General features: G+C 45.9%; 9 protein-coding genes across 9 annotated transcripts; 5 read left to right on the top strand and 4 right to left on the bottom strand.

Annotated features, from left to right (window-relative positions):
• Window positions 1-2,394: 2,394 nt before the first annotated feature.
• GLAREA_11843 (uncharacterized protein) lies at window positions 2,395-2,783 on the top strand (the record flags this gene model as incomplete). Its single annotated transcript, XM_008089986.1, has 2 exons — window positions 2,395-2,573; window positions 2,624-2,783. The coding sequence occupies 2 exons, from the start codon at window positions 2,395-2,397 to the stop codon at window positions 2,781-2,783; spliced, it is 339 nt and encodes a 112-aa protein (XP_008088177.1).
• A 789-nt stretch (window positions 2,784-3,572) lies between these two features.
• On the top strand, window positions 3,573-5,671 carry GLAREA_11842 (Protein kinase-like (PK-like); the record flags this gene model as incomplete). Its single annotated transcript, XM_008089985.1, has 4 exons — window positions 3,573-4,222; window positions 4,300-4,800; window positions 4,848-5,321; window positions 5,368-5,671. The coding sequence occupies 4 exons, from the start codon at window positions 3,573-3,575 to the stop codon at window positions 5,669-5,671; spliced, it is 1,929 nt and encodes a 642-aa protein (XP_008088176.1).
• A 573-nt stretch (window positions 5,672-6,244) lies between these two features.
• GLAREA_11841 (uncharacterized protein) lies at window positions 6,245-6,979 on the bottom strand (the record flags this gene model as incomplete). The annotated part of the gene is made up of 1 exon (XM_008089984.1): window positions 6,245-6,979. The coding sequence occupies one exon, from the start codon at window positions 6,977-6,979 to the stop codon at window positions 6,245-6,247; it is 735 nt and encodes a 244-aa protein (XP_008088175.1).
• Window positions 6,980-7,257: 278 nt separating this feature from the next.
• Window positions 7,258-9,114, top strand: GLAREA_11840 (Cap-Gly; the record flags this gene model as incomplete). The annotated part of the gene is made up of 3 exons (XM_008089983.1): window positions 7,258-7,435; window positions 7,484-7,865; window positions 7,914-9,114. 3 exons carry the CDS (start codon window positions 7,258-7,260, stop codon window positions 9,112-9,114), a joined length of 1,761 nt encoding a protein of 586 aa, XP_008088174.1.
• Window positions 9,115-9,405: 291 nt separating this feature from the next.
• On the top strand, window positions 9,406-10,344 carry GLAREA_11839 (uncharacterized protein; the record flags this gene model as incomplete). Its single annotated transcript, XM_008089982.1, has 2 exons — window positions 9,406-9,674; window positions 9,723-10,344. The coding sequence occupies 2 exons, from the start codon at window positions 9,406-9,408 to the stop codon at window positions 10,342-10,344; spliced, it is 891 nt and encodes a 296-aa protein (XP_008088173.1).
• A 501-nt stretch (window positions 10,345-10,845) lies between these two features.
• GLAREA_11838 (C2H2 and C2HC zinc finger) lies at window positions 10,846-11,988 on the bottom strand (the record flags this gene model as incomplete). Its single annotated transcript, XM_008089981.1, has 2 exons — window positions 10,846-11,465; window positions 11,619-11,988. 2 exons carry the CDS (start codon window positions 11,986-11,988, stop codon window positions 10,846-10,848), a joined length of 990 nt encoding a protein of 329 aa, XP_008088172.1.
• Window positions 11,989-12,483: 495 nt separating this feature from the next.
• GLAREA_11837 (NAD(P)-linked oxidoreductase) lies at window positions 12,484-13,804 on the bottom strand (the record flags this gene model as incomplete). Its single annotated transcript, XM_008089980.1, has 6 exons — window positions 12,484-12,877; window positions 12,923-12,979; window positions 13,109-13,197; window positions 13,249-13,426; window positions 13,478-13,700; window positions 13,753-13,804. The coding sequence occupies 6 exons, from the start codon at window positions 13,802-13,804 to the stop codon at window positions 12,484-12,486; spliced, it is 993 nt and encodes a 330-aa protein (XP_008088171.1).
• Window positions 13,805-14,462: 658 nt separating this feature from the next.
• GLAREA_11836 (uncharacterized protein) lies at window positions 14,463-14,982 on the bottom strand (the record flags this gene model as incomplete). Its single annotated transcript, XM_008089979.1, has 2 exons — window positions 14,463-14,785; window positions 14,832-14,982. 2 exons carry the CDS (start codon window positions 14,980-14,982, stop codon window positions 14,463-14,465), a joined length of 474 nt encoding a protein of 157 aa, XP_008088170.1.
• An 870-nt stretch (window positions 14,983-15,852) lies between these two features.
• On the top strand, window positions 15,853-17,671 carry GLAREA_11835 (Fe-only hydrogenase; the record flags this gene model as incomplete). The annotated part of the gene is made up of 2 exons (XM_008089978.1): window positions 15,853-15,963; window positions 16,025-17,671. 2 exons carry the CDS (start codon window positions 15,853-15,855, stop codon window positions 17,669-17,671), a joined length of 1,758 nt encoding a protein of 585 aa, XP_008088169.1.
• Between the last annotated feature and the right edge of the window lie 366 nt (window positions 17,672-18,037).

The following is an 18,037-nucleotide window of genomic DNA, read 5'->3' as shown; positions in this document are numbered from 1 at the left end:
CTTTAAAGCTTACTAATAACTTATTCTAAAGTTTATATATAGTTAGAAATCCCCTCTATAGTTTTAAGTTCTTTAAGTAAAAATATATACTTTTTATATATTATTAAGTTATCTAGTCTTTATTACGCTTTATCCTAAATTTTACCTTTTACATTTAGAATAAGTTATTAGTAAGCTTTAAAGCTAAACTATTAACCTATAGTATAATTACCGATATCTTAAGGGATTTAATTAACCTATAGTATAACTACCGATATCTTTAGATATCTAACTAGCCTATAGTATAAGTACTAATATCTATACTATATAAAGTAGCCTATTAGATTAAATAGCGCTATATACACCTATATACCGGTTAAATTACTAAGGCTTACTACATTATTATTCTTATCTCTAACGAATAGAAATAATAAGAATACGTAGACTTAGTTTAAACTATAGTACTACTAAGCCTTAACCTAATTAAGTATAGAAAGAGAATAATATAAGTATTTATTACTATATATTATATATAAAACTAACAATTCTCTTATATAAATAATAACCTTAGTTATTAGTAAGCTTTAAAGCTAATCTAACTAACCTATAAGATAACTACTAATATTAATATTAAATATTAATATATTAAGTAGTCTATTATATTAAATAGTACTATATATACCTATATACTAGCTAAATAATAAAGTATTATAATTCTTATTTTCTTATTTTCTTATCTTTAATAAATAGAAATAATAAGAATATATTATAATTAAGTTTTTTTTAAAAAAAGTTAGATCCTAATAAATCTCTAAATAGCTTTAATTTTAAAACCCCTACAATATAGTAGCCTTTAACCTAAGTAAGTAGCGTAATTCCCTGTCGTTGCAAGACTTTTGGCCGCGACCTCCGTACACATGTCCTGACTGAATAGAAGTGGCGCAAATAATGTGGGCACGTTCCAGGTTCCAATTGCAGGTGAGATGTCCGTCATCCACGCACGTGCCACGGAGGTCGCGGACTAATTCAGACTAGCGCCGTCTGACTTTTTCAACTTACAAGCACTTTTTTCCTTAACTCTGGCCTGACCTGTACACCAAACGAATCTTCATCAAAACACGTCGCGGTTGACCGATTGGAGATCAAATATTCATCAGGTAAGATATCTTGACTCCTCCGATCTTGTTCTCGAATACAAAGATGAATTATTTTGTCGTGACATCTGAATGATGACGCAACGATATCCCGAAGTTACACTGAGTATGGAGTTGAACGAAGCAAGCGCGATGAATTTGCTTTCTGATGGCGGTCACTAACGTGCCACAGTTGTCCTCTTCGGGAGCGAGCCATTCAACTATCGCGATGGTATAAACAAAGGTATGTACAGCTTAGCCTCGAACAATAAAACTCGTCCAAGTGATGATACTTTTTGCATTATCATTGAACCCGAATACACTCTGTGGGATTAAGTTTCAGCCTTGCGTCTGATGGACACGAACAAACACACATGCTTTTCGCTTTTCATATCATGTCGAGACTTCCGCTAACTAATCAATGAATAACAGGTAACTTTGAACACGTCTTGGGTGGCCGTACATCCAAACAGAGAATTTGCATACCTCGTAGACCCCTCTTTCGGTGTCATTCCTCAGAGTGTCCTTCACTCGAGAGCTGTATAACTGCTTGACTGATTGCTACAACCTTTCCCAACAGAGATTGACTCAGGAGGCGGCTCGAAGCCACAGCAGCAATGCTCGACTCACTCCACCATAGCACAAAGCGTCCCAACGCGTGATTGTCAGGCGCAGGAAGGCGACCGGGCGAGGTGGATTGTCAACAGAGCTGCCGCATCAATGGCATTCAGTTCCTGGCTTTCCGATGCGTGATGGCGGCATCGACAGTCGGCACCGATCTCATAGAACGTCGTAGACAGTGACAATTGAGCTCAATTCAATAGTATACCTGACTTATTTTCATCGTACTGTGGAGAAAACTGCCTCTTTGCCGTGATTCCGACTTGTTTTCGTATTGGCCTCTCTTATGTTCTTTCTATTAGTGAACTCCAGGCCAGTCACGTTGAATTCTTTCGCGTTGGTGAATGGAGGCTTCCCTTTCTCATATCGCCTGCGGAACTCTCGAGGCTCACTCTCTTCGCTTCCCGCAGCCTCGATCTACGACTCTACCGACATCTTTTCTATTATTGAACGCTTATCTCTTAGTGCCCTCCGGCCCTCCTCATCATCGTGCTTTCTGGCTAACACCCTCGAAGTCGACGTCTCGCTATCCTTAGCGCCTCTTGAACTCGATTCTCTCGAGAATAACCCTCTGCCTCTGCCCACCCCCTCAGAACCCCCGACGAGACCATGACCCCCATGATCCCTATTCGAGCGGAGGAGACTCTCAAAACTATCGAGAATGTTCTCAAACAATTTAGGGACACCAGCCGGATATTTGAAGGAAAAGCAAAAGCAGATACTTAGTGGGGAAGACTATCAACGAATAGAGGCTCACCTGAACCAGAAGCAGTTCTTACGACCGCTGGACTCCGATAACGCCAAGGCCAATATCTATTCTATTAGGCAGAAATCCATCAGGTATGCTCGTACGACTTGATCTTGGTGATTTGACCAGGTTAGGCTAACAGCAGGCGATATTGTGACCATCGTCGTCTGGGGCATTGGCCTACAGCAATCCTCGAGCAGAATTGTAACAAGGGGAGGATAATATCGTTCCATCATCGGATCTGCAAGACCTATCTAGCAAAGAAACGGAAAAAGGGGAACAGAAAGTCGGTCAACCAGTAGATATGTTCACTCTTTCAGAAGTTTAGTCGCAAAACCTGGAGAAAGTGTCGTTGTTTCCTTGTCTTTTCCTTAGTCAGATCTCGTTTCTCGGCATTTAATATTACTCCTTAACGAGTGTGGGGAATTACTAGTAGAAACAGATCATTTAAGTATTCTAGTATTAGTAATAAGAGATAGATAAATTTTTTAGATTAATTTTATTAAATTATTACTTCGCGAAATAATATAGCTTATAAAACTACTAAAAATTAAACTTACTATTATTATCTAATTTTTAATAATTCTTAATTATAATTATATTTTAAAGTAAAACTATCTCTAGAATATTTATAGTAATATATTTTAAAAAGATACTTTTAAATTTATATAACTCTATTAATTTTTATTTAACTTAAAATAAGAATAATTCTTTAGCTCTACTAACTATATTATTTTAATTTATTCTAACTATATATAAATAAGTAATATATATTTAACTTAAGTATAGACTATACTAAGTACTACTTTAAGTTTATAGAATTAATTTATATAGAGACTTCTATCTAAAAAAAATTAGAATCTAGAAAACTTAGTTTTTTAGAATATATAGCTAGTTTTCCCCGACTATAAGTAGAACGCGTAGTAGGAGGGCTCTATCCGACTATTACTCCGCGAGAGCGGCTAAGCAGGCCTAGCGTCCGAGTCTATCCCGATAAGCCGATAACTACCCCGACGTCGACCATTGTTGTGTTCTCTACTCTACTGTCCACCGTTAACAACGCACATTACAATACATCGACATCAGCGAAGATGGACAACAACAATCGTTTCCACTTAAACCTGAACCCTAATAATGGTGCTCGTCCAGAATTCAACGATCGGGCATATCCAACGACCCCCTCGACTTTTCCCAATCCCATTTTCCCAACTCAGGCACAAGGGGTATCACAAGGACAAACCCAAAACACGCAGCAGCCATACTCGACGGGGTTTGCTCCTCAGGGCTATTTCATGAACAATCCGTATCCCCCAACCTACCCCCAGCAGCCCCCAGGAACATCCTATGGGCAAGCACCTCAAGCACCCTCTGCGACATACCAAAGCAGAACCCCTCAGTACCAGGCGAACGACGCAACCAACGGGTTAGTACATCAGTTCTCACACCAAAACCTCGGCGGCCGCGTCTCGCCTTACGGCACACGCCAAACTGCATCGCCAGGAGGGCAGCGGCCACGAACCGCGGGAGCTCCTAGTCAACCAGGAGCACATCATAACAATTATCTTGCGCCGATGCCCTCACAGTCTCAACAACAGACCTGGCCCGAGTTTCAACCATGTCCGTCCGAGAGGAATCCAGATAAATACGGGAAGACGGCAGAAACGAATCAGACCAAATGCTCTCAGTTAGCGGAGACTTTTTTCAAGGACAGTGTGAAGCGTGCCCGAGATAGGAATGTTAGGTAAGTGAATCAACCATCAGACAGGAAGTGCATATTTAGATCGTTCAAAGACAACTTTGCTAACCAATTCCGCATAGGCAAAGCGAGATGGAACAGCGAATGGCAGATCCAAACCAGTCACAGTCGAGAAGAGAACAGACTTGGTGCAATGCTGGGAAGCAAGAGGGGAAATATCTTCGATTCCTGCGAACCAGAGATAAGCCAGATAACTACCAAACTCTCAAGATCATTGGAAAAGGTGCCTTTGGTGAGGTCAAACTCGTGCAGAAAAAGCAGGATGGTAAGGTATATGCTATGAAATCACTCATTAAGAGTGAAATGTTCAAGAAGGATCAACTGGCCCACGTCCGTGCAGAACGGGATATTCTTGCCGAATCCGACAGTCCTTGGGTAGTAAAGCTGTATACCACATTCCAGGACTCCGACTTCCTTTACATGTTGATGGAGTTCTTGCCAGGAGGCGATCTTATGACGATGCTGATCAAGTATGAGATCTTCTCTGAAGACATAACCCGATTTTATATCGCCGAGATCGTGTTAGCGATCGAAGCAGTTCACAAATACGGATACATCCATCGGTAAGACCCTCTGTGCGCCTACATCTTCGTCAATTAACCCGTGCTAGCGATATCAAACCTGACAATATCCTACTCGATCGTGGAGGACACGTCAAACTTACAGATTTCGGGCTCTCTACTGGGTTCCATAAATTACACGATAACTCCTACTATCAGAACCTTCTCCAGGGCAAGTCAAATCGACCCCGTGACCGGAATTCCGTCAATCTTGACCAAATCAACCTCACGGTGAGTAACAGAGGTGCCATCAACGATTGGCGCAAGTCACGTCGTGTCATGGCATATTCGACGGTCGGAACTCCCGATTACATTGCCCCGGAGATCTTTACTGGCCATGGTTATGGGTCTGACTGTGATTGGTGGAGTTTGGGTACGATCATGTTTGAGTGCCAAGTTGGGTGGCCTCCTTTCTGTGCTGAGGATGCACATGACACTTATCGAAAAATTGTCAACTGGCGTCAGTCGCTGTACTTTCCAGAAGATGTTCAGTTGGGTCCGGAAGCTGAGAATCTTATTCGGAGGTGAGTTTACGTGTTCTTTTACTGATCATAACTAATACCAAGTCAGTCTGGTTTGCAATACAGAGAATCGTTTGGGTCGCGGAGGTGCTGAGGAAATCAAAAACCATAAATTTTTCCGTGGGGTCGAATTTGACACGTTGCGCCGTATCCGTGCTCCTTTCGAACCGAAATTGAACTCTAATGTCGATACTACGTATTTCCCGACGGATGAAATTGATCAAACCGACAACGCTACACATCTGAAGGCGGCTGCCACGGCCGCTGGTAACCAACCACGCTCGGAAGCCCCTGAAATGAGCCTGCCTTTCATTGGGTATACTTTTAAGCGTTTCGAAACCAACTACAGATGATTGCTATGTCGTGTTAGCATAGTAAAGCCAAATATCGCCCGTCGTTATGAAAGAGACCCTCAGAGGGCTTGCGTCATGTTTTGGTGCTATTGACCAGTGGCGTGGCTACCAAACCCTTTTCGCAGGATACCATTTTGCGTTGTTTACTTGAAATGCGACTACAAATGCAAGGGGATATACCATTGGTGTTTAATTGCGTCGAGTGATCTGGACTAGGAGCACTAGGAAGTTTTCTTGCTAGTTGGTGTAGCGACAGGCGCATTGAGGGAGGATGGAAATACCAATAACAATTTCCAACGTTGGGTTTCATCTAATGATACTATTGAGACGAAAGTGCCGAATCTATAATACGTGAAGCAGTGCTTTTCTACAATATGAATCACGAGCTTTAAATCAGACTGGAAACTAATGATATCTCCAGCACTAGTGCACTTCATATGTGATTCTCGCCAAAGGACTAGGTTCTTTCGACTACTATGCTAGACGTTGATAGTTGTCACGAGTGATACAGTCCATAACCTTAAACTCCCCGTGGTAGTGAACGCCTTGACTCCAGATTTGTGAACAGTGTAATCATCGCCTGGGAATCCCAGATGGCGCCAAACCCGGAACACCACTGTATCGCTCTTCTCTCTCCGTTTTGAACATCACTTGCACCCAAAATTCCTTCAAATCAGAATCCCACCAAGTCCAAAACCGATCATTCGTACGATCTACTTCCCTGGCTTGCAGCTTGAATCCACAGGTCTCATATGGCTCCGCAGCGATCAGCATGTACTGGAAGTTCTTATCCGGAGGATCGTCCACTTTTTGCTCAAAGGCACTCATGAAGCGCACTTTTGGTTGTACTTCAACGGATATCTCGGGATATTGAAGCTGAAATAATAGGCCCTGCTGCCGCGTAACTGGATCTCGAATTTTCGTAATCTTATAGCCAGGTCTCCCAATTTTCACAACGTTCTTCCTCACGTTAACCTGTGCCCCTACCATTCCAATAGGCAAACCAGTAACAGGGTCGGTGCCCGCTCTTCCTTCCTTCTGCTCTCGTGCAGCACGCCGGGCCAGATTGGTCTGGTGTTTCCGGCCTTGAGTATGCGCAAGGTAGGATCCATCGTTTTGATGAACTGTAAGGCAAAGGCGACATTCAAAGGAGCCGACATGATTTTTGAAGAAATATGGGTCCTTGTCTAGGTCGATGGTTTCGAGGGCCAGTTTGCGAAGTCTCTCTCGTCGGTCCGCGTTGGTTGCTGAGGTTGACGCGACGCCGCCTCCTCCAAATTTTGAACCTGCGCGATTCTGATAATCCATTGTGGGAGTTTGGCTACTCCTGGAGCAAAGAGATAAGTTGATGACTGCCAATGGGTGGGCACACTTACTTCCAAATTGTCGTGAGCTCGTTGACTCGAAAGTGAGTGGTACAGTAGGTCTAATAAATTACATCGGCGAGAGCAGCGCCAAGACAGAGATCAGCTGCACCTGTGCGCGGCATACAACTCACGTGGCATGGGTTAAATGTATCGTAGCGAGGAAGGAATTCATTCCAACATTTCAAGAGCTCCCCTACTGTACACCTTTTCGGGAATGCGATGCCTACCAATTATCATGTAGGTCAACGTGTTTCGTTCTTGAATGCTTCTGGTACGGTTAGATATATTGGACCGATTGATGGTCTTGGAAAAGACAACGTGAGACTCGGGATCGAATGGGATAATCCTGCACGTGGGAAGCATGATGGGCAGTACAAAGGGAAGAGATACTTTGAGTGTGAGCTCTCTCTAGCTTCCAGTATTATATCTTACTGACTCTTGCGAGGCTTGAGTGGCTCTGCTACAGGCGCTTCTTTCATGCGAACGACAGCCATTGCCGATGTCCCCCAGAGCTTTCTAGAGGCTGTTCGGGAAAAATATGCTCCACCAGACCCAGATGTGCCAACCACTGAGCATGTCATTTCTGGTAAAGTTGCTGAAGAAATCGGATTTGACAAGATCAGGAGACAACAGGCTCAGTTGCATAGATTGACTGTGGTTCTTGTCGATGGCCTTCGAATCAACACTGCCGAAAAGACTGACTCTTTCATAAAAAAAACCTGTCCAAGAGTCAGTGAACTTGACCTCAGCAGAAATCTCTTCGAAGATTTCGAGACTGTTTTGCGCATTTGTGGTGAATTGGACAGTCTGACGACCCTCAGGATCAAGTGAGCACACGTCTCTGTCGCCAACCCATTTCTGACCTGGAGCTTTAGTAACAATAAATTCCCTCATGTCCAGAGCAAAGCCCGGGGCGAGTTTCGGGGAGTTCGTTACTTGGAAATGAAGGAAATGTTCATGCCACTTGCGGAGATGACCAGTTTGGCAAAGCAATTTCCTTCCTTAGAAGAACTAGATCTGTCCCTAAACGCGTTGAATCAAATTGATTTCGGACTTCGACTGGACAGTCTCAAATCGCTTGCGTTGGAGTTCAACCGGTTTACCAACCTGTCACAACTATCCTGGCTGGCCGAGTTACAATCGCTGGAGTCGTTGAAGCTCAAGGGAAATCGAATATCCACAGTTATGGAGCTCCCAGATCATGATAGAGGACAAGATTTGAGTGCCTCTCGTCCAGTTTTGACTTTCGGTACAAAACTACGTTTTGTGGATCTTTCATACAATCTGGTGGATAGCTGGGACTTCGTTGACAATCTCCCTGTCACGTTTCCTGGTCTGAAGGCCTTGCGGCTTTCTCAAAATCCTGTTCATTTAAAGACCGCCGAACACGGCCTCCCCTATACACCGGATGACCCTTCTATGATCACAGTAGCTCGAATAAAAGCACTGGAGGTTCTGGATTACCGGGAGATCCTCCCCGAGTACCGAGCTAATGCGGAAGGATTTTACCTTTCGCTCATCGCAAAAGAAATAGCGACTGCCAATGAAGACGACGTTTCGCTCGTGATATCAAGACATAAAAGGTACCAGGAGCTTTGCGAAATCCACGGTCCTCCAACTATCGACCGCAAATCTGCGGACGATATAAATTTGAAATTCTTGGAGGCTCGAACGATAAAATTCGAATTCTACTTGCATCCGCCTGTGAGTAACGAACGAGAGATGAGTCGGAAGACCGCGACTGTGCTGCGAGAGATCCCCAAATCATTCAATATCTATCGCGTCAAAGGCATAGTAGGTCGAATTTTCAACCATCCACCTCTTCGCCTTAAGCTTACTTGGGAGACCGGTATATGGGATCCGATTGCTAGCTACCAAGAGGAAACTCGCAGCTCGGAAACGCAGTATGAAGCTTCAGAGATTGTTCATGACCCCGAAAGCAAACAGGGTAAATGGATGAAGAGAGAGGTAGAGATCAAGGATTCTACTCGCGCAATTGGCGTTTGCGTGGATGGAAATAGAGCAAAAATCCGAGTAGAGCCTATGTCGCTATCCAACTCGGCGAGAATTGTTTAAGCAAATAGTTTAAAGTTTATTTGCGAGCCTAGCATTGTGACCACCTTGCGTTTACACTTCCAGTACCGCTGACAGTGTTTCGTGTTTGTACAGATTATGGTGTAGGCAATGCTGTGTTTGATCGACTAACTTCGTATCGCAAGTTTCCTTGATCAAACTTCACAAAATGCCAACATGACATACAAGCAACGGTTGTAATCAGCTCTTCGCCTCACTGGCATATATATTATGGTAGAACCTGCTCCAGGATTCCTCATCAGCCTTAGGTACCGCATATCGAAGTATACCGCAATGTCACCAACACAAACTTGCCCAGAGCAAGAACCAAAGCCCTCTTATTTCGTGATACGTAGCAATGGAGAGGTCGTCCCTCTCATTGCCATCGATGAACTACCCCTAGGACTCAGCATTGTTAATGCCCCGAGAAACCTTACCTTAGATGAAACCGTGGGGATGTTGAGTTTGGGCCTGCAACAGCGCTCCAAGAACTTTTACGAGCTCGTTAAGAAAGACCTTAGGGGTGCACAGATAGAGACCAGGAACGATACAGCTGAGAATCGGTAAGTATATTCTGTTTTCAGCTTGCTGTGCGGCCTAACATCAAAAAGATCCACATCTATATCCAAATTGCCACAATTGCCCAGCTCAGCGGAAAAATCCTCTATCTCAACAGGCTCAACAGTATACGATCAGACCTGTCGCCATTGGTGTCACCATGGAATATGCAAATGGGGAAAGCAATGTCGCTATCGACATGTTATGCCTATGACCCTTCGTGGACTACAAGAAGTCGGACTAGATAACTGGCCTGGCTGGTATCGGAGGGCAAATGAGGATTGTTTTGCACCAGACTCCCCCCGAAGCCTACGAGAACGGCAGCGAACAACTGCCAATAAGGACCTTAGCAAGGAGCCTGAAAATAATATGATATTGGAACTTGAAAAAGGCACACCCAGAGGTGACGCAGGCGGGTTGAAGGCTTCAAGGATATCAGCATTCGAACCTCGTGCAGGAGAACGTCGCAGGAAACTATTAAATGGAACCCCAAAGAAAGATAGGACTTCGGCTAGGGGAGTGGACGACAGGGTGTTAAGGCGGGAAGTTAGAATCTGGGAGGAAGATGTGGACAGTGATAGTACCATATTCAGCAATGGCCCGGATATGCCAAGGGAAAATGCAGAGAAGGGAAGGCTCACCAAAGAGGTGGAAGGAGGATTGATTGACGTGTAATGCCCGGCAGGGTTGCTATATAGCAGTTGTCTACAAGTACAAACAGGGAAACCTTCCCTCATCATCGACCGCCTAAATCATCCCTCTTGATCTAGTAGTCGCAGCTGGGAGAACATCATTAGAGCTACGTGGGTGACGCCCCTTCTCTTTGGCGCCCAAAAATAAAAGGTCCAGATTTCATTTGTTCTAATATAGAGCCTTCCGCAAATGTGACAAACAAAGTGACTGTTCCGGCTACTTGACTCGACGTAGGAGACCGTTCATACGATTGTGCAAAGCATATGATCTCTCCGCCCATGATGATAGCAGTGGGAAACGACCACGTTCTGTCTTCCTGCTTACCATGCAGGTGCCTACATTGTAAGATGATGGTGCTGCTACCCGTATTCCTCGATGAGCTACCGTTACATGCCACGACTTGGCGCTCATCAGTTCATGATGTACCTATTAGGAATGTATAGCGAAGCAAGCTAGTTCCGACTTCGACTGGCCTTTTATGTATCATGTTTGCCGCATGGAGGCTAGCACAACCGCAGCTTCTGTTTGGTCCTCTAACGGTTGTGATTTGACGGGTGTCATTTGATAGGAAACGGGTGCAGCCACAGCGGCAGCGGCTCTGATTTCGTCTGCAGTAGGCAACTTTGCTTGACCTTCTAGGACTGCTGCTCGACGCTCGTGGTATGAAATTTCGGTTTTGACGACTTGGTCCATCAGCACCTCTTTCTCCATCCATTCCCTTTTTCTAATAACCTCCATCTCATCTGCTTGTCGCTTAAGTATCTCTGATTCTTCTTCTGTCCACATCAATTCTCGACGTAGATATTGGTACAACTGTACTGGGCCTTTTGCTTCTTCGTCTGGAGTGAATCCAAGATCCGGTGGATAAGACGACGTCCACTCCGTAGAAGCATCGCCGTTGGTGTCGCCATACGTTGTGGCCCCGCTGTGGTCTTCCGCTGAGTTTGGGGAAGCTTTGTGTATCAGCTTCACTCGGCGGGATGTTTTTGCAGCCGGCTGCATCGACTTGGGGATTGGATCAGAAGGCCGAAGAGCTTCGGTTTCGTGAACAGTTCGCATATGCTTCGCAAGAGCATCCGAGCGTGTGAAAGCGCGATCGCATTCTGACAACAAGCATTAGAAGCAACGGTATTGAAGAATTGAATAGCACTTGCCTGGCAGTGCGCAGTAGAAGGGCTTCTCCCTGGTATGGCTCCTCATGTGCGCTTTCAAAGCATAGCCACTGGCATGGTGTGCGCTCTTCCTTATACAGTCACCCCACTCGCACGTATACTTCTTCTGCCGCGTTTCGATATGCTCATTGTGTATATGCTCTACCAACCGATCCATGTTATCCAGGTCGCCAGCTTCACAACCATCCCAAGCGCAGATCGTCACTTGCTCATGGTTATCGTCATCCTCCGGCCGTGAGTTATTCGGCGAGTTGGGGACCTCTCCATCGGTGTCGGAAGATTCCTCGACGGCATCGAAGTCGACTTGATGGGATGTTGGTGTCGCCCGTCTTGAGGTGTCCTCTAGCTTCTGGCGCTTTGCTGGAGGCATATGGGCAGTAACAGTTCCATAATCGGGTTCGAAAGCGTCGCTGGAGATTGTAGAGAGCGGTGATCCTGGGGGAGAGTCTTCCATGATGGCAATATGAGGCAGTTTCGCAGCAGCTCAGCTATGAACGTCCCCCCAACTGCTTGCTACATGTATTTATGGATGGCAGTGGATCGATGGTTGTGGTCGGTTGCTGCAGCCTCGAGCTCCCGTCGCAGTAAGTAACACTAGCCATAATCCCCATCATCCCTGGGCCCTGGTGGCCCAAGCGCAATGCACATTTTGCTCAACACATTGTTTGATCTCACTCCAAGACTTGTTAACATCCCTATTGCTACTTACCTAGGTACTTACCTCAGCAAAATCTACCAAGGCTGGTCAACGTGCATAGTAAGTATCACATCAAACACCCAATCTTTACATTAGTGACCCATTTGCGCTTTGATGAATATCCTTACGGGTTCTGCAATTCGGATGGCTTCGGCCAATGTCGATTCTACATACATTACAAAACTTCCTGAGCACACTTCACGACCCCTTTCAAACACGTCAAATGGCAATGGCATCATGCTGACTTGCACTCTAGCCTTCCATCAGTTCTGCTTGTGGGCCACCATACCTTTCGCCCACCACTTCAAAACTTTGTAAGATGGAATCGATTGTCGCCGACTCCTCGCCGCTCAGAGGATAGTCCTTCGCGTTTTCTAAGATACGTTCCACCTTAGTGGCGCCTGGTATAGGTATTATTTCGGGGTTTCCATTCTTTTGGGATAAATGTCGAACCCAGGAAAGCGCTAATTGCGCTGGGGTACAACCTCTCTGCTTCGCAAAATCTTCTAACCGTTGGACGAGTTCTAGGTTTTTCTCAAAATTTTCACCCTGGAAGCGTGGCATGTGACTACGCATGTCGTTTTTGGGAATATCTTCAGGTTTCTTGATTTCTCCCGTTAAAATTCCTCGGCCAATGGGTGAATAACTGAATTGTTAGCTTTAGCAGGAGAGCATCTGGAATTTCACATACGCGATGACTGGAATGCCATGCTCAGCACACGCTGCGGCAACGCCGTTCTTAAATATACTAAATCCAACAAATTAGCATACGTTTTTCTTGTTTGCTCCGGAGCAGAGAGCCGTGTTTAAAGATCAAACATGCTCCCAGCCACTAGGGACCAGAGTTTGAAGGGAGGAACAAAGGAAAAATACGGACTCGGTGGCCCAGAGTGAAAGCTCGACCTCACAGCCCACGATCTTGGTGACCTTTACGGCTCTGTGTATGGTATTTGCGGAAACCTCGCTCTGGAGTAAGTTAGCTTCGAAATTCCAGGCCAGAGATAATGCATGATTTACCAAAGAAATCCCGCCGATCTTTCCAGCCTTCACATATTCCTCAAGAGCCTTGAGTGTGGTTTCAATTGGCGTGTTCTTGTCAACACGAGCGGGTTCGAAAATGTCAATCTTCTTCTTGCCATCCAGTAGCTCTAAACATCTTTCAACCGATTTTTTGACGCCCTCGGGGCTCCCGTCCCTGTAATAGTCAATCTATATTTCCATGAACCATGTACGCTTGTCAACTTACGGACGCAGCTTTTCGATGTCAATCACACCTTTGATCGAGAGGACAACCTTCTCCGCATCTTCGGGATACTTGGTAAAGTATTTGTTCAGTAGTTGAAGAGAATTTCTTTCCGGCGGTCCGTAAAACTCTCCACCGTTCCAGAAATTACATCCGGCCTCTAGCGAGGCTTTCATTGCTCGGATGGATTCTTCATCCTCTTGCGGTTCGGGTCTCCAAGTCAGACCTTCATTTGATTAATCCATGGCTTGGCAGACACTTGATGAGGAGAAACAAACCCATGAGACCATATCCAGTTGGCCCGATCGTCTTTCCTAACAATTGAGGCATTGCTGATTCGGCCGCTTCGCTTGGTGTATGGTGCTGATAAAGTTGAATGATGGTTGTTTTCTTGGAGATATTTCTTTACCTATATATGCCGTCAACAGTACTAGAGTTACTTTGTTGATGGGTTTCGTAGGGTCCGAAAACCCATGTCCCGGGGTTTAGAAACGGAGTTTACGATGAGCTATCTGTGGTGGGCATTCTTGTACAAGGATAGATACTTTAGATCCTGCTGCCCCTCCTTTTCCCTTTTCGGGATGACGAAGTACAACCTCGAACTGTCACCTTTGCGATAATTTCTCCTGACCCGACAACAATGACCATGACAGAGAACTAAGGTACAATGACGGGATGTACGGGTTCATACGCCTGCAACGATAAAAATGGCTGCTATTTTTGTTAAACTATATTTAGTGGCCAACTGACGTATAAGCTTAAATAATGCCAGCCACATAATTCCCAATGTCTATCTAGGTATTTTCTAATTCTTTTTACCAGACTCGGACTTTGGTAACCCGGCCGAAACCGAGCCATGGAAAGCCAGATGATAAACAACTTTCATTAGGTCAGTGTCAGAACAGAATCAGGTTCGGCAGCTCCTCCCACACCAAATCCTCGAATCCAGGCAATAATCGCTTTGGAAACTTGCAAAGTCATACCCTGGCTAGATTGCTTTCCCCAGCTTCTTCTTTTTGTAGCTAGCACTTTCCGTGTTTCCGAAAGGAAAATTACTCGTGCGTTTGTCTGCTCCTGTTTTCCTCGAGATCCGGCCACTGCTACTTGCAAAAAGAAGACACCACAATCCCATACACGCAAGCCCCCCAGAACCAAAAACACCAAGCGCAAATCCAGCCTGACCCATTGTGGTGTAACGCATATAGGCATAGAACGCTGTTGAAGCGTGGTATAACAGTGATATGGTGAGTGTTGGGACTGCGTATGGCGCTTTGGGATCAGAAGCATCCGTCGACACGGCAGCCGACGATGCTGAAATGAGTCAGTAAGGGACCAATACGGAAAGGGTTGCACCGACTGTCAGATAGTGTCGAGGATAGAGGTACAGATCCAGTGAGAAGCACGACCATGACTCCAAGTGTTAACAAACAGAGGCCGAGTGATCGAGAGAAATATTGTTCCAAGGGTGTTGCCTCTCTAACTTCTGGAGAAAGCAAGCTGATGATCATGGTGGGCGACACAATTAGTGGAAGTGCTTGAACGGTAAACCAGCTTCAAAGCCATGTCAGCTAAATCGGCACGATATTTCGTTTTACAAACCCAGCAGTTCCATATGTATACGAGTAGAAGACCTAGCACCCAGAGAGTGAGCTTAGAAGTCTATGAGGGATAAAAAGGGCCATATTGTACATACGTCCATTATGACAGGATTTAATGCTCAAGGATCGCTGTGTTTTCTTGTTTCCCGATCGTGTTGATATCGGTCGTAAAAGTGCTTGATGTCAGAGCAATGAGTATTCCAACCGGTGCTCGACAAGAGAAAGATGCAGAACGATTCAGCACAGCGAGTTGATTGTGAAGAGCTTTGTATTATTGGAGAGAGGTGAGGCACGCAGGTGCTCAATCAATAGGTTCAGGTAGAAATGGCTTAGGCCCATGCTGCCGCTTGATTTGCATATTATGTCATAACCAATTCCAGGAAATCTTCGGAATAAGCCATCCCTCGCATTGCGGCCGTCATACCGTCTCGAGATACAAGCTGGTGTGGCGGGGTCGCTGTTCCTTGCAGCGCACAGACCTGGAATGGATAAGGCTGCAGGGTTCTGTCAAAAGGCACGTGCAGGCTAAAGGTGGCGGCTTGAGCCGCCACTCTGCGTTGACCATTCTCCGCTGGGCGCAATCGGAGTTGCTTGATTTCAAATTTCAATAGCAAAGACGTCTTTTCTTTCGTACTTCACGGCCACCTCTCATTGTCAAGAAAAACACATCCGTTTCATTACGTTAATATTCTTGCAATCAAGGTTTCTTCACACGCCGACCTGGTGTGCTAAAGAGTCTCGGGAGGTATACATTACTGGGTTCGCGCCCGCGGTCTCAAGATGAGCGCAATCTTGTCTGCGGACGACCTCAACGACTTTATCTCACCCGGGGTGGCGTGCATCAAACCTATTGAGACTCTGCCAACATCTAGTCCACCTCCATCCGACCCTGTAAGTGTTTCCTCGCTTGTTGGCACATGGTACAGTCTCCAACATTAACCTTCTTCTCTAGAATGCCTATGAAGTCTCATTTAATACCGAACGACCCATACCTCAATCCGATCTCCCTCCAGCTCAGATATCCCTTACGGACTGTTTAGCATGTTCTGGCTGTGTGACCTCTGCGGAGGCTGTACTCGTTTCTCTTCAATCGCATGCGGAGGTGCTGTCGGTCTTGGATGCTGCACCCGGCTTGCGACTAAGTCCTGATGGCCTGGGAATTGAAAATCTTGATACGGGGAGTAAAATATTCGTGGCGAGTGTAAGCCCACAATCACGGGCAAGCATCGCTGCTACCTATGGGGTAACGGAGCAGCAGGCAGGGAACATGATTGAGCAGTTGCTGTGCGGACCACGAGGGTTGAAGAGTCGCGCAGTTTATCGCAACGGCTTTCAGTGGGTGGTCGACATCAATGCGGCCCGGGAGGCGTGTTTAGTCCTCGGGGCGGATGAACTGATGGGCCCTATACTCGCCGAGCAGGGAGGAACTGATGGGACCAACCAAGTTAGCAATGGAGAAGCAGATATTCAGTCGATTAAACCTATTCTCACCTCCTCGTGCCCTGGGTGGGTTTGCTATGCAGAAAAGACACATCCATACGTACTCCCACATTTATCGCGACTCAAGTCACCACAGGCGTTAATGGGAACATTATTGAAAACGACAATCAGTCGAAGGCTTGGTATCTCCCCCGATCGAATTTGGCACGTAGCCGTCATGCCATGCTTCGATAAAAAATTGGAAGCCAGCCGAGAGGAGCTGACAAACGAGGCATGGGAAAACACTGCGACGGGCAGCGTACGAGATGTCGATTGTGTAATAACTAGTAAGGAGTTATTGATGCTTGCTGATTCTCGGCGTGTCGATTTTTCCAAGCTACCTCGGACTCCTCTCGCCTCACGTGCACCGTTTCCAGATGCAAAGCTACATTCATTCCTCTACCCACCACCACGGTGGCGTAAGAATGGTGATGCTGCCTCTGGAACCTCTGGAGGTAATTTGCACTACATACTCAAGCATTTTGCGGCGCAATTCGTTGGTGCTTCGGTACAAACAACTCGTGGGCGTAACGTTGATGTTCAAGAATATACTGTCACGTCGGCTACAGGCGAAATTCTCTTGAAGGGGGCACGCTATTATGGTTTCCGAAACATTCAAAATCTAGTCCGGAGACTGAAGCCGGCTAAAAGCTCTCGATTGCCCGGAGGAAGACCTGGCGGACCCGTAAGGAAGGGAGCAGGTAAAGCTACAGGGCTTGAATATGCGTACGTTGAGGTCATGGCCTGTCCCGGGGGCTGTACGAACGGCGGTGGTCAAATCAAAGTAGACGATCCAGTTGTTTCTGGTCGCCAACCTTCTGAGCTGAAGGCTGGACCACAGGAGCAGAAGGCCTGGCTGGCGCAAATTGATGAGGCGTACTGGTCTAGCGAGGACAAGATTGACGACGACGGGGCGTTAGATATTCGTCATGATATAGTTGACGGAATTTCTCCTTCTTACGTTAAAGATACCCTCGCCCATTGGGCAGCTACCACAGGAATAGACCTAAAGAGGCTGGCCTATACAAGTTATCGTGAGGTAGTCAGCGATGTTGGCAAGAAAGTCGGCGAAACCGAGCGAGTGATAGAGATTGCAGGGAAAATTGGCGGAGGTTGGTAGCCGGACCAGACGGTTTTCGTTTAACCATGGCGCGCTGGCCAGTATCGTCCAACCTGGTAAAGCTTGAATGAAACGATTGTAGATAGTGTAGGTAACAATCGCTCCTATCTGTATATTGTATTCAGGAATCTTGTTGGGTAATGTTAGCGACTTCTCCGGGATATTAAAATATCAATATTTTTTCCCACCACGACTAGCGAAACCTCTGCCGCTACTATCAGGGCCCCGAGGAGACCGTATGAGATTATCTTCTTCTCTTGAAATCACTGGCGTTGAACGGCCTGACCATGGGCCCCCGGCGGTACGCTTTTGATCGTTGATAACTTGCTTTGTTGCATAATCTGGATCGTACAACTCTTTAACTCC

The sequence above is a fragment of the Glarea lozoyensis genome, assembly GCF_000409485.1.
Source record: "Glarea lozoyensis ATCC 20868 chromosome Unknown GLAREA8, whole genome shotgun sequence".
Classification (NCBI taxonomy): domain Eukaryota; kingdom Fungi; phylum Ascomycota; class Leotiomycetes; order Helotiales; family Helotiaceae; genus Glarea; species Glarea lozoyensis.
The sequence above is the reverse complement of the archived record's forward strand: the minus strand, read 5'-3'. Positions and strand labels throughout refer to the sequence as shown.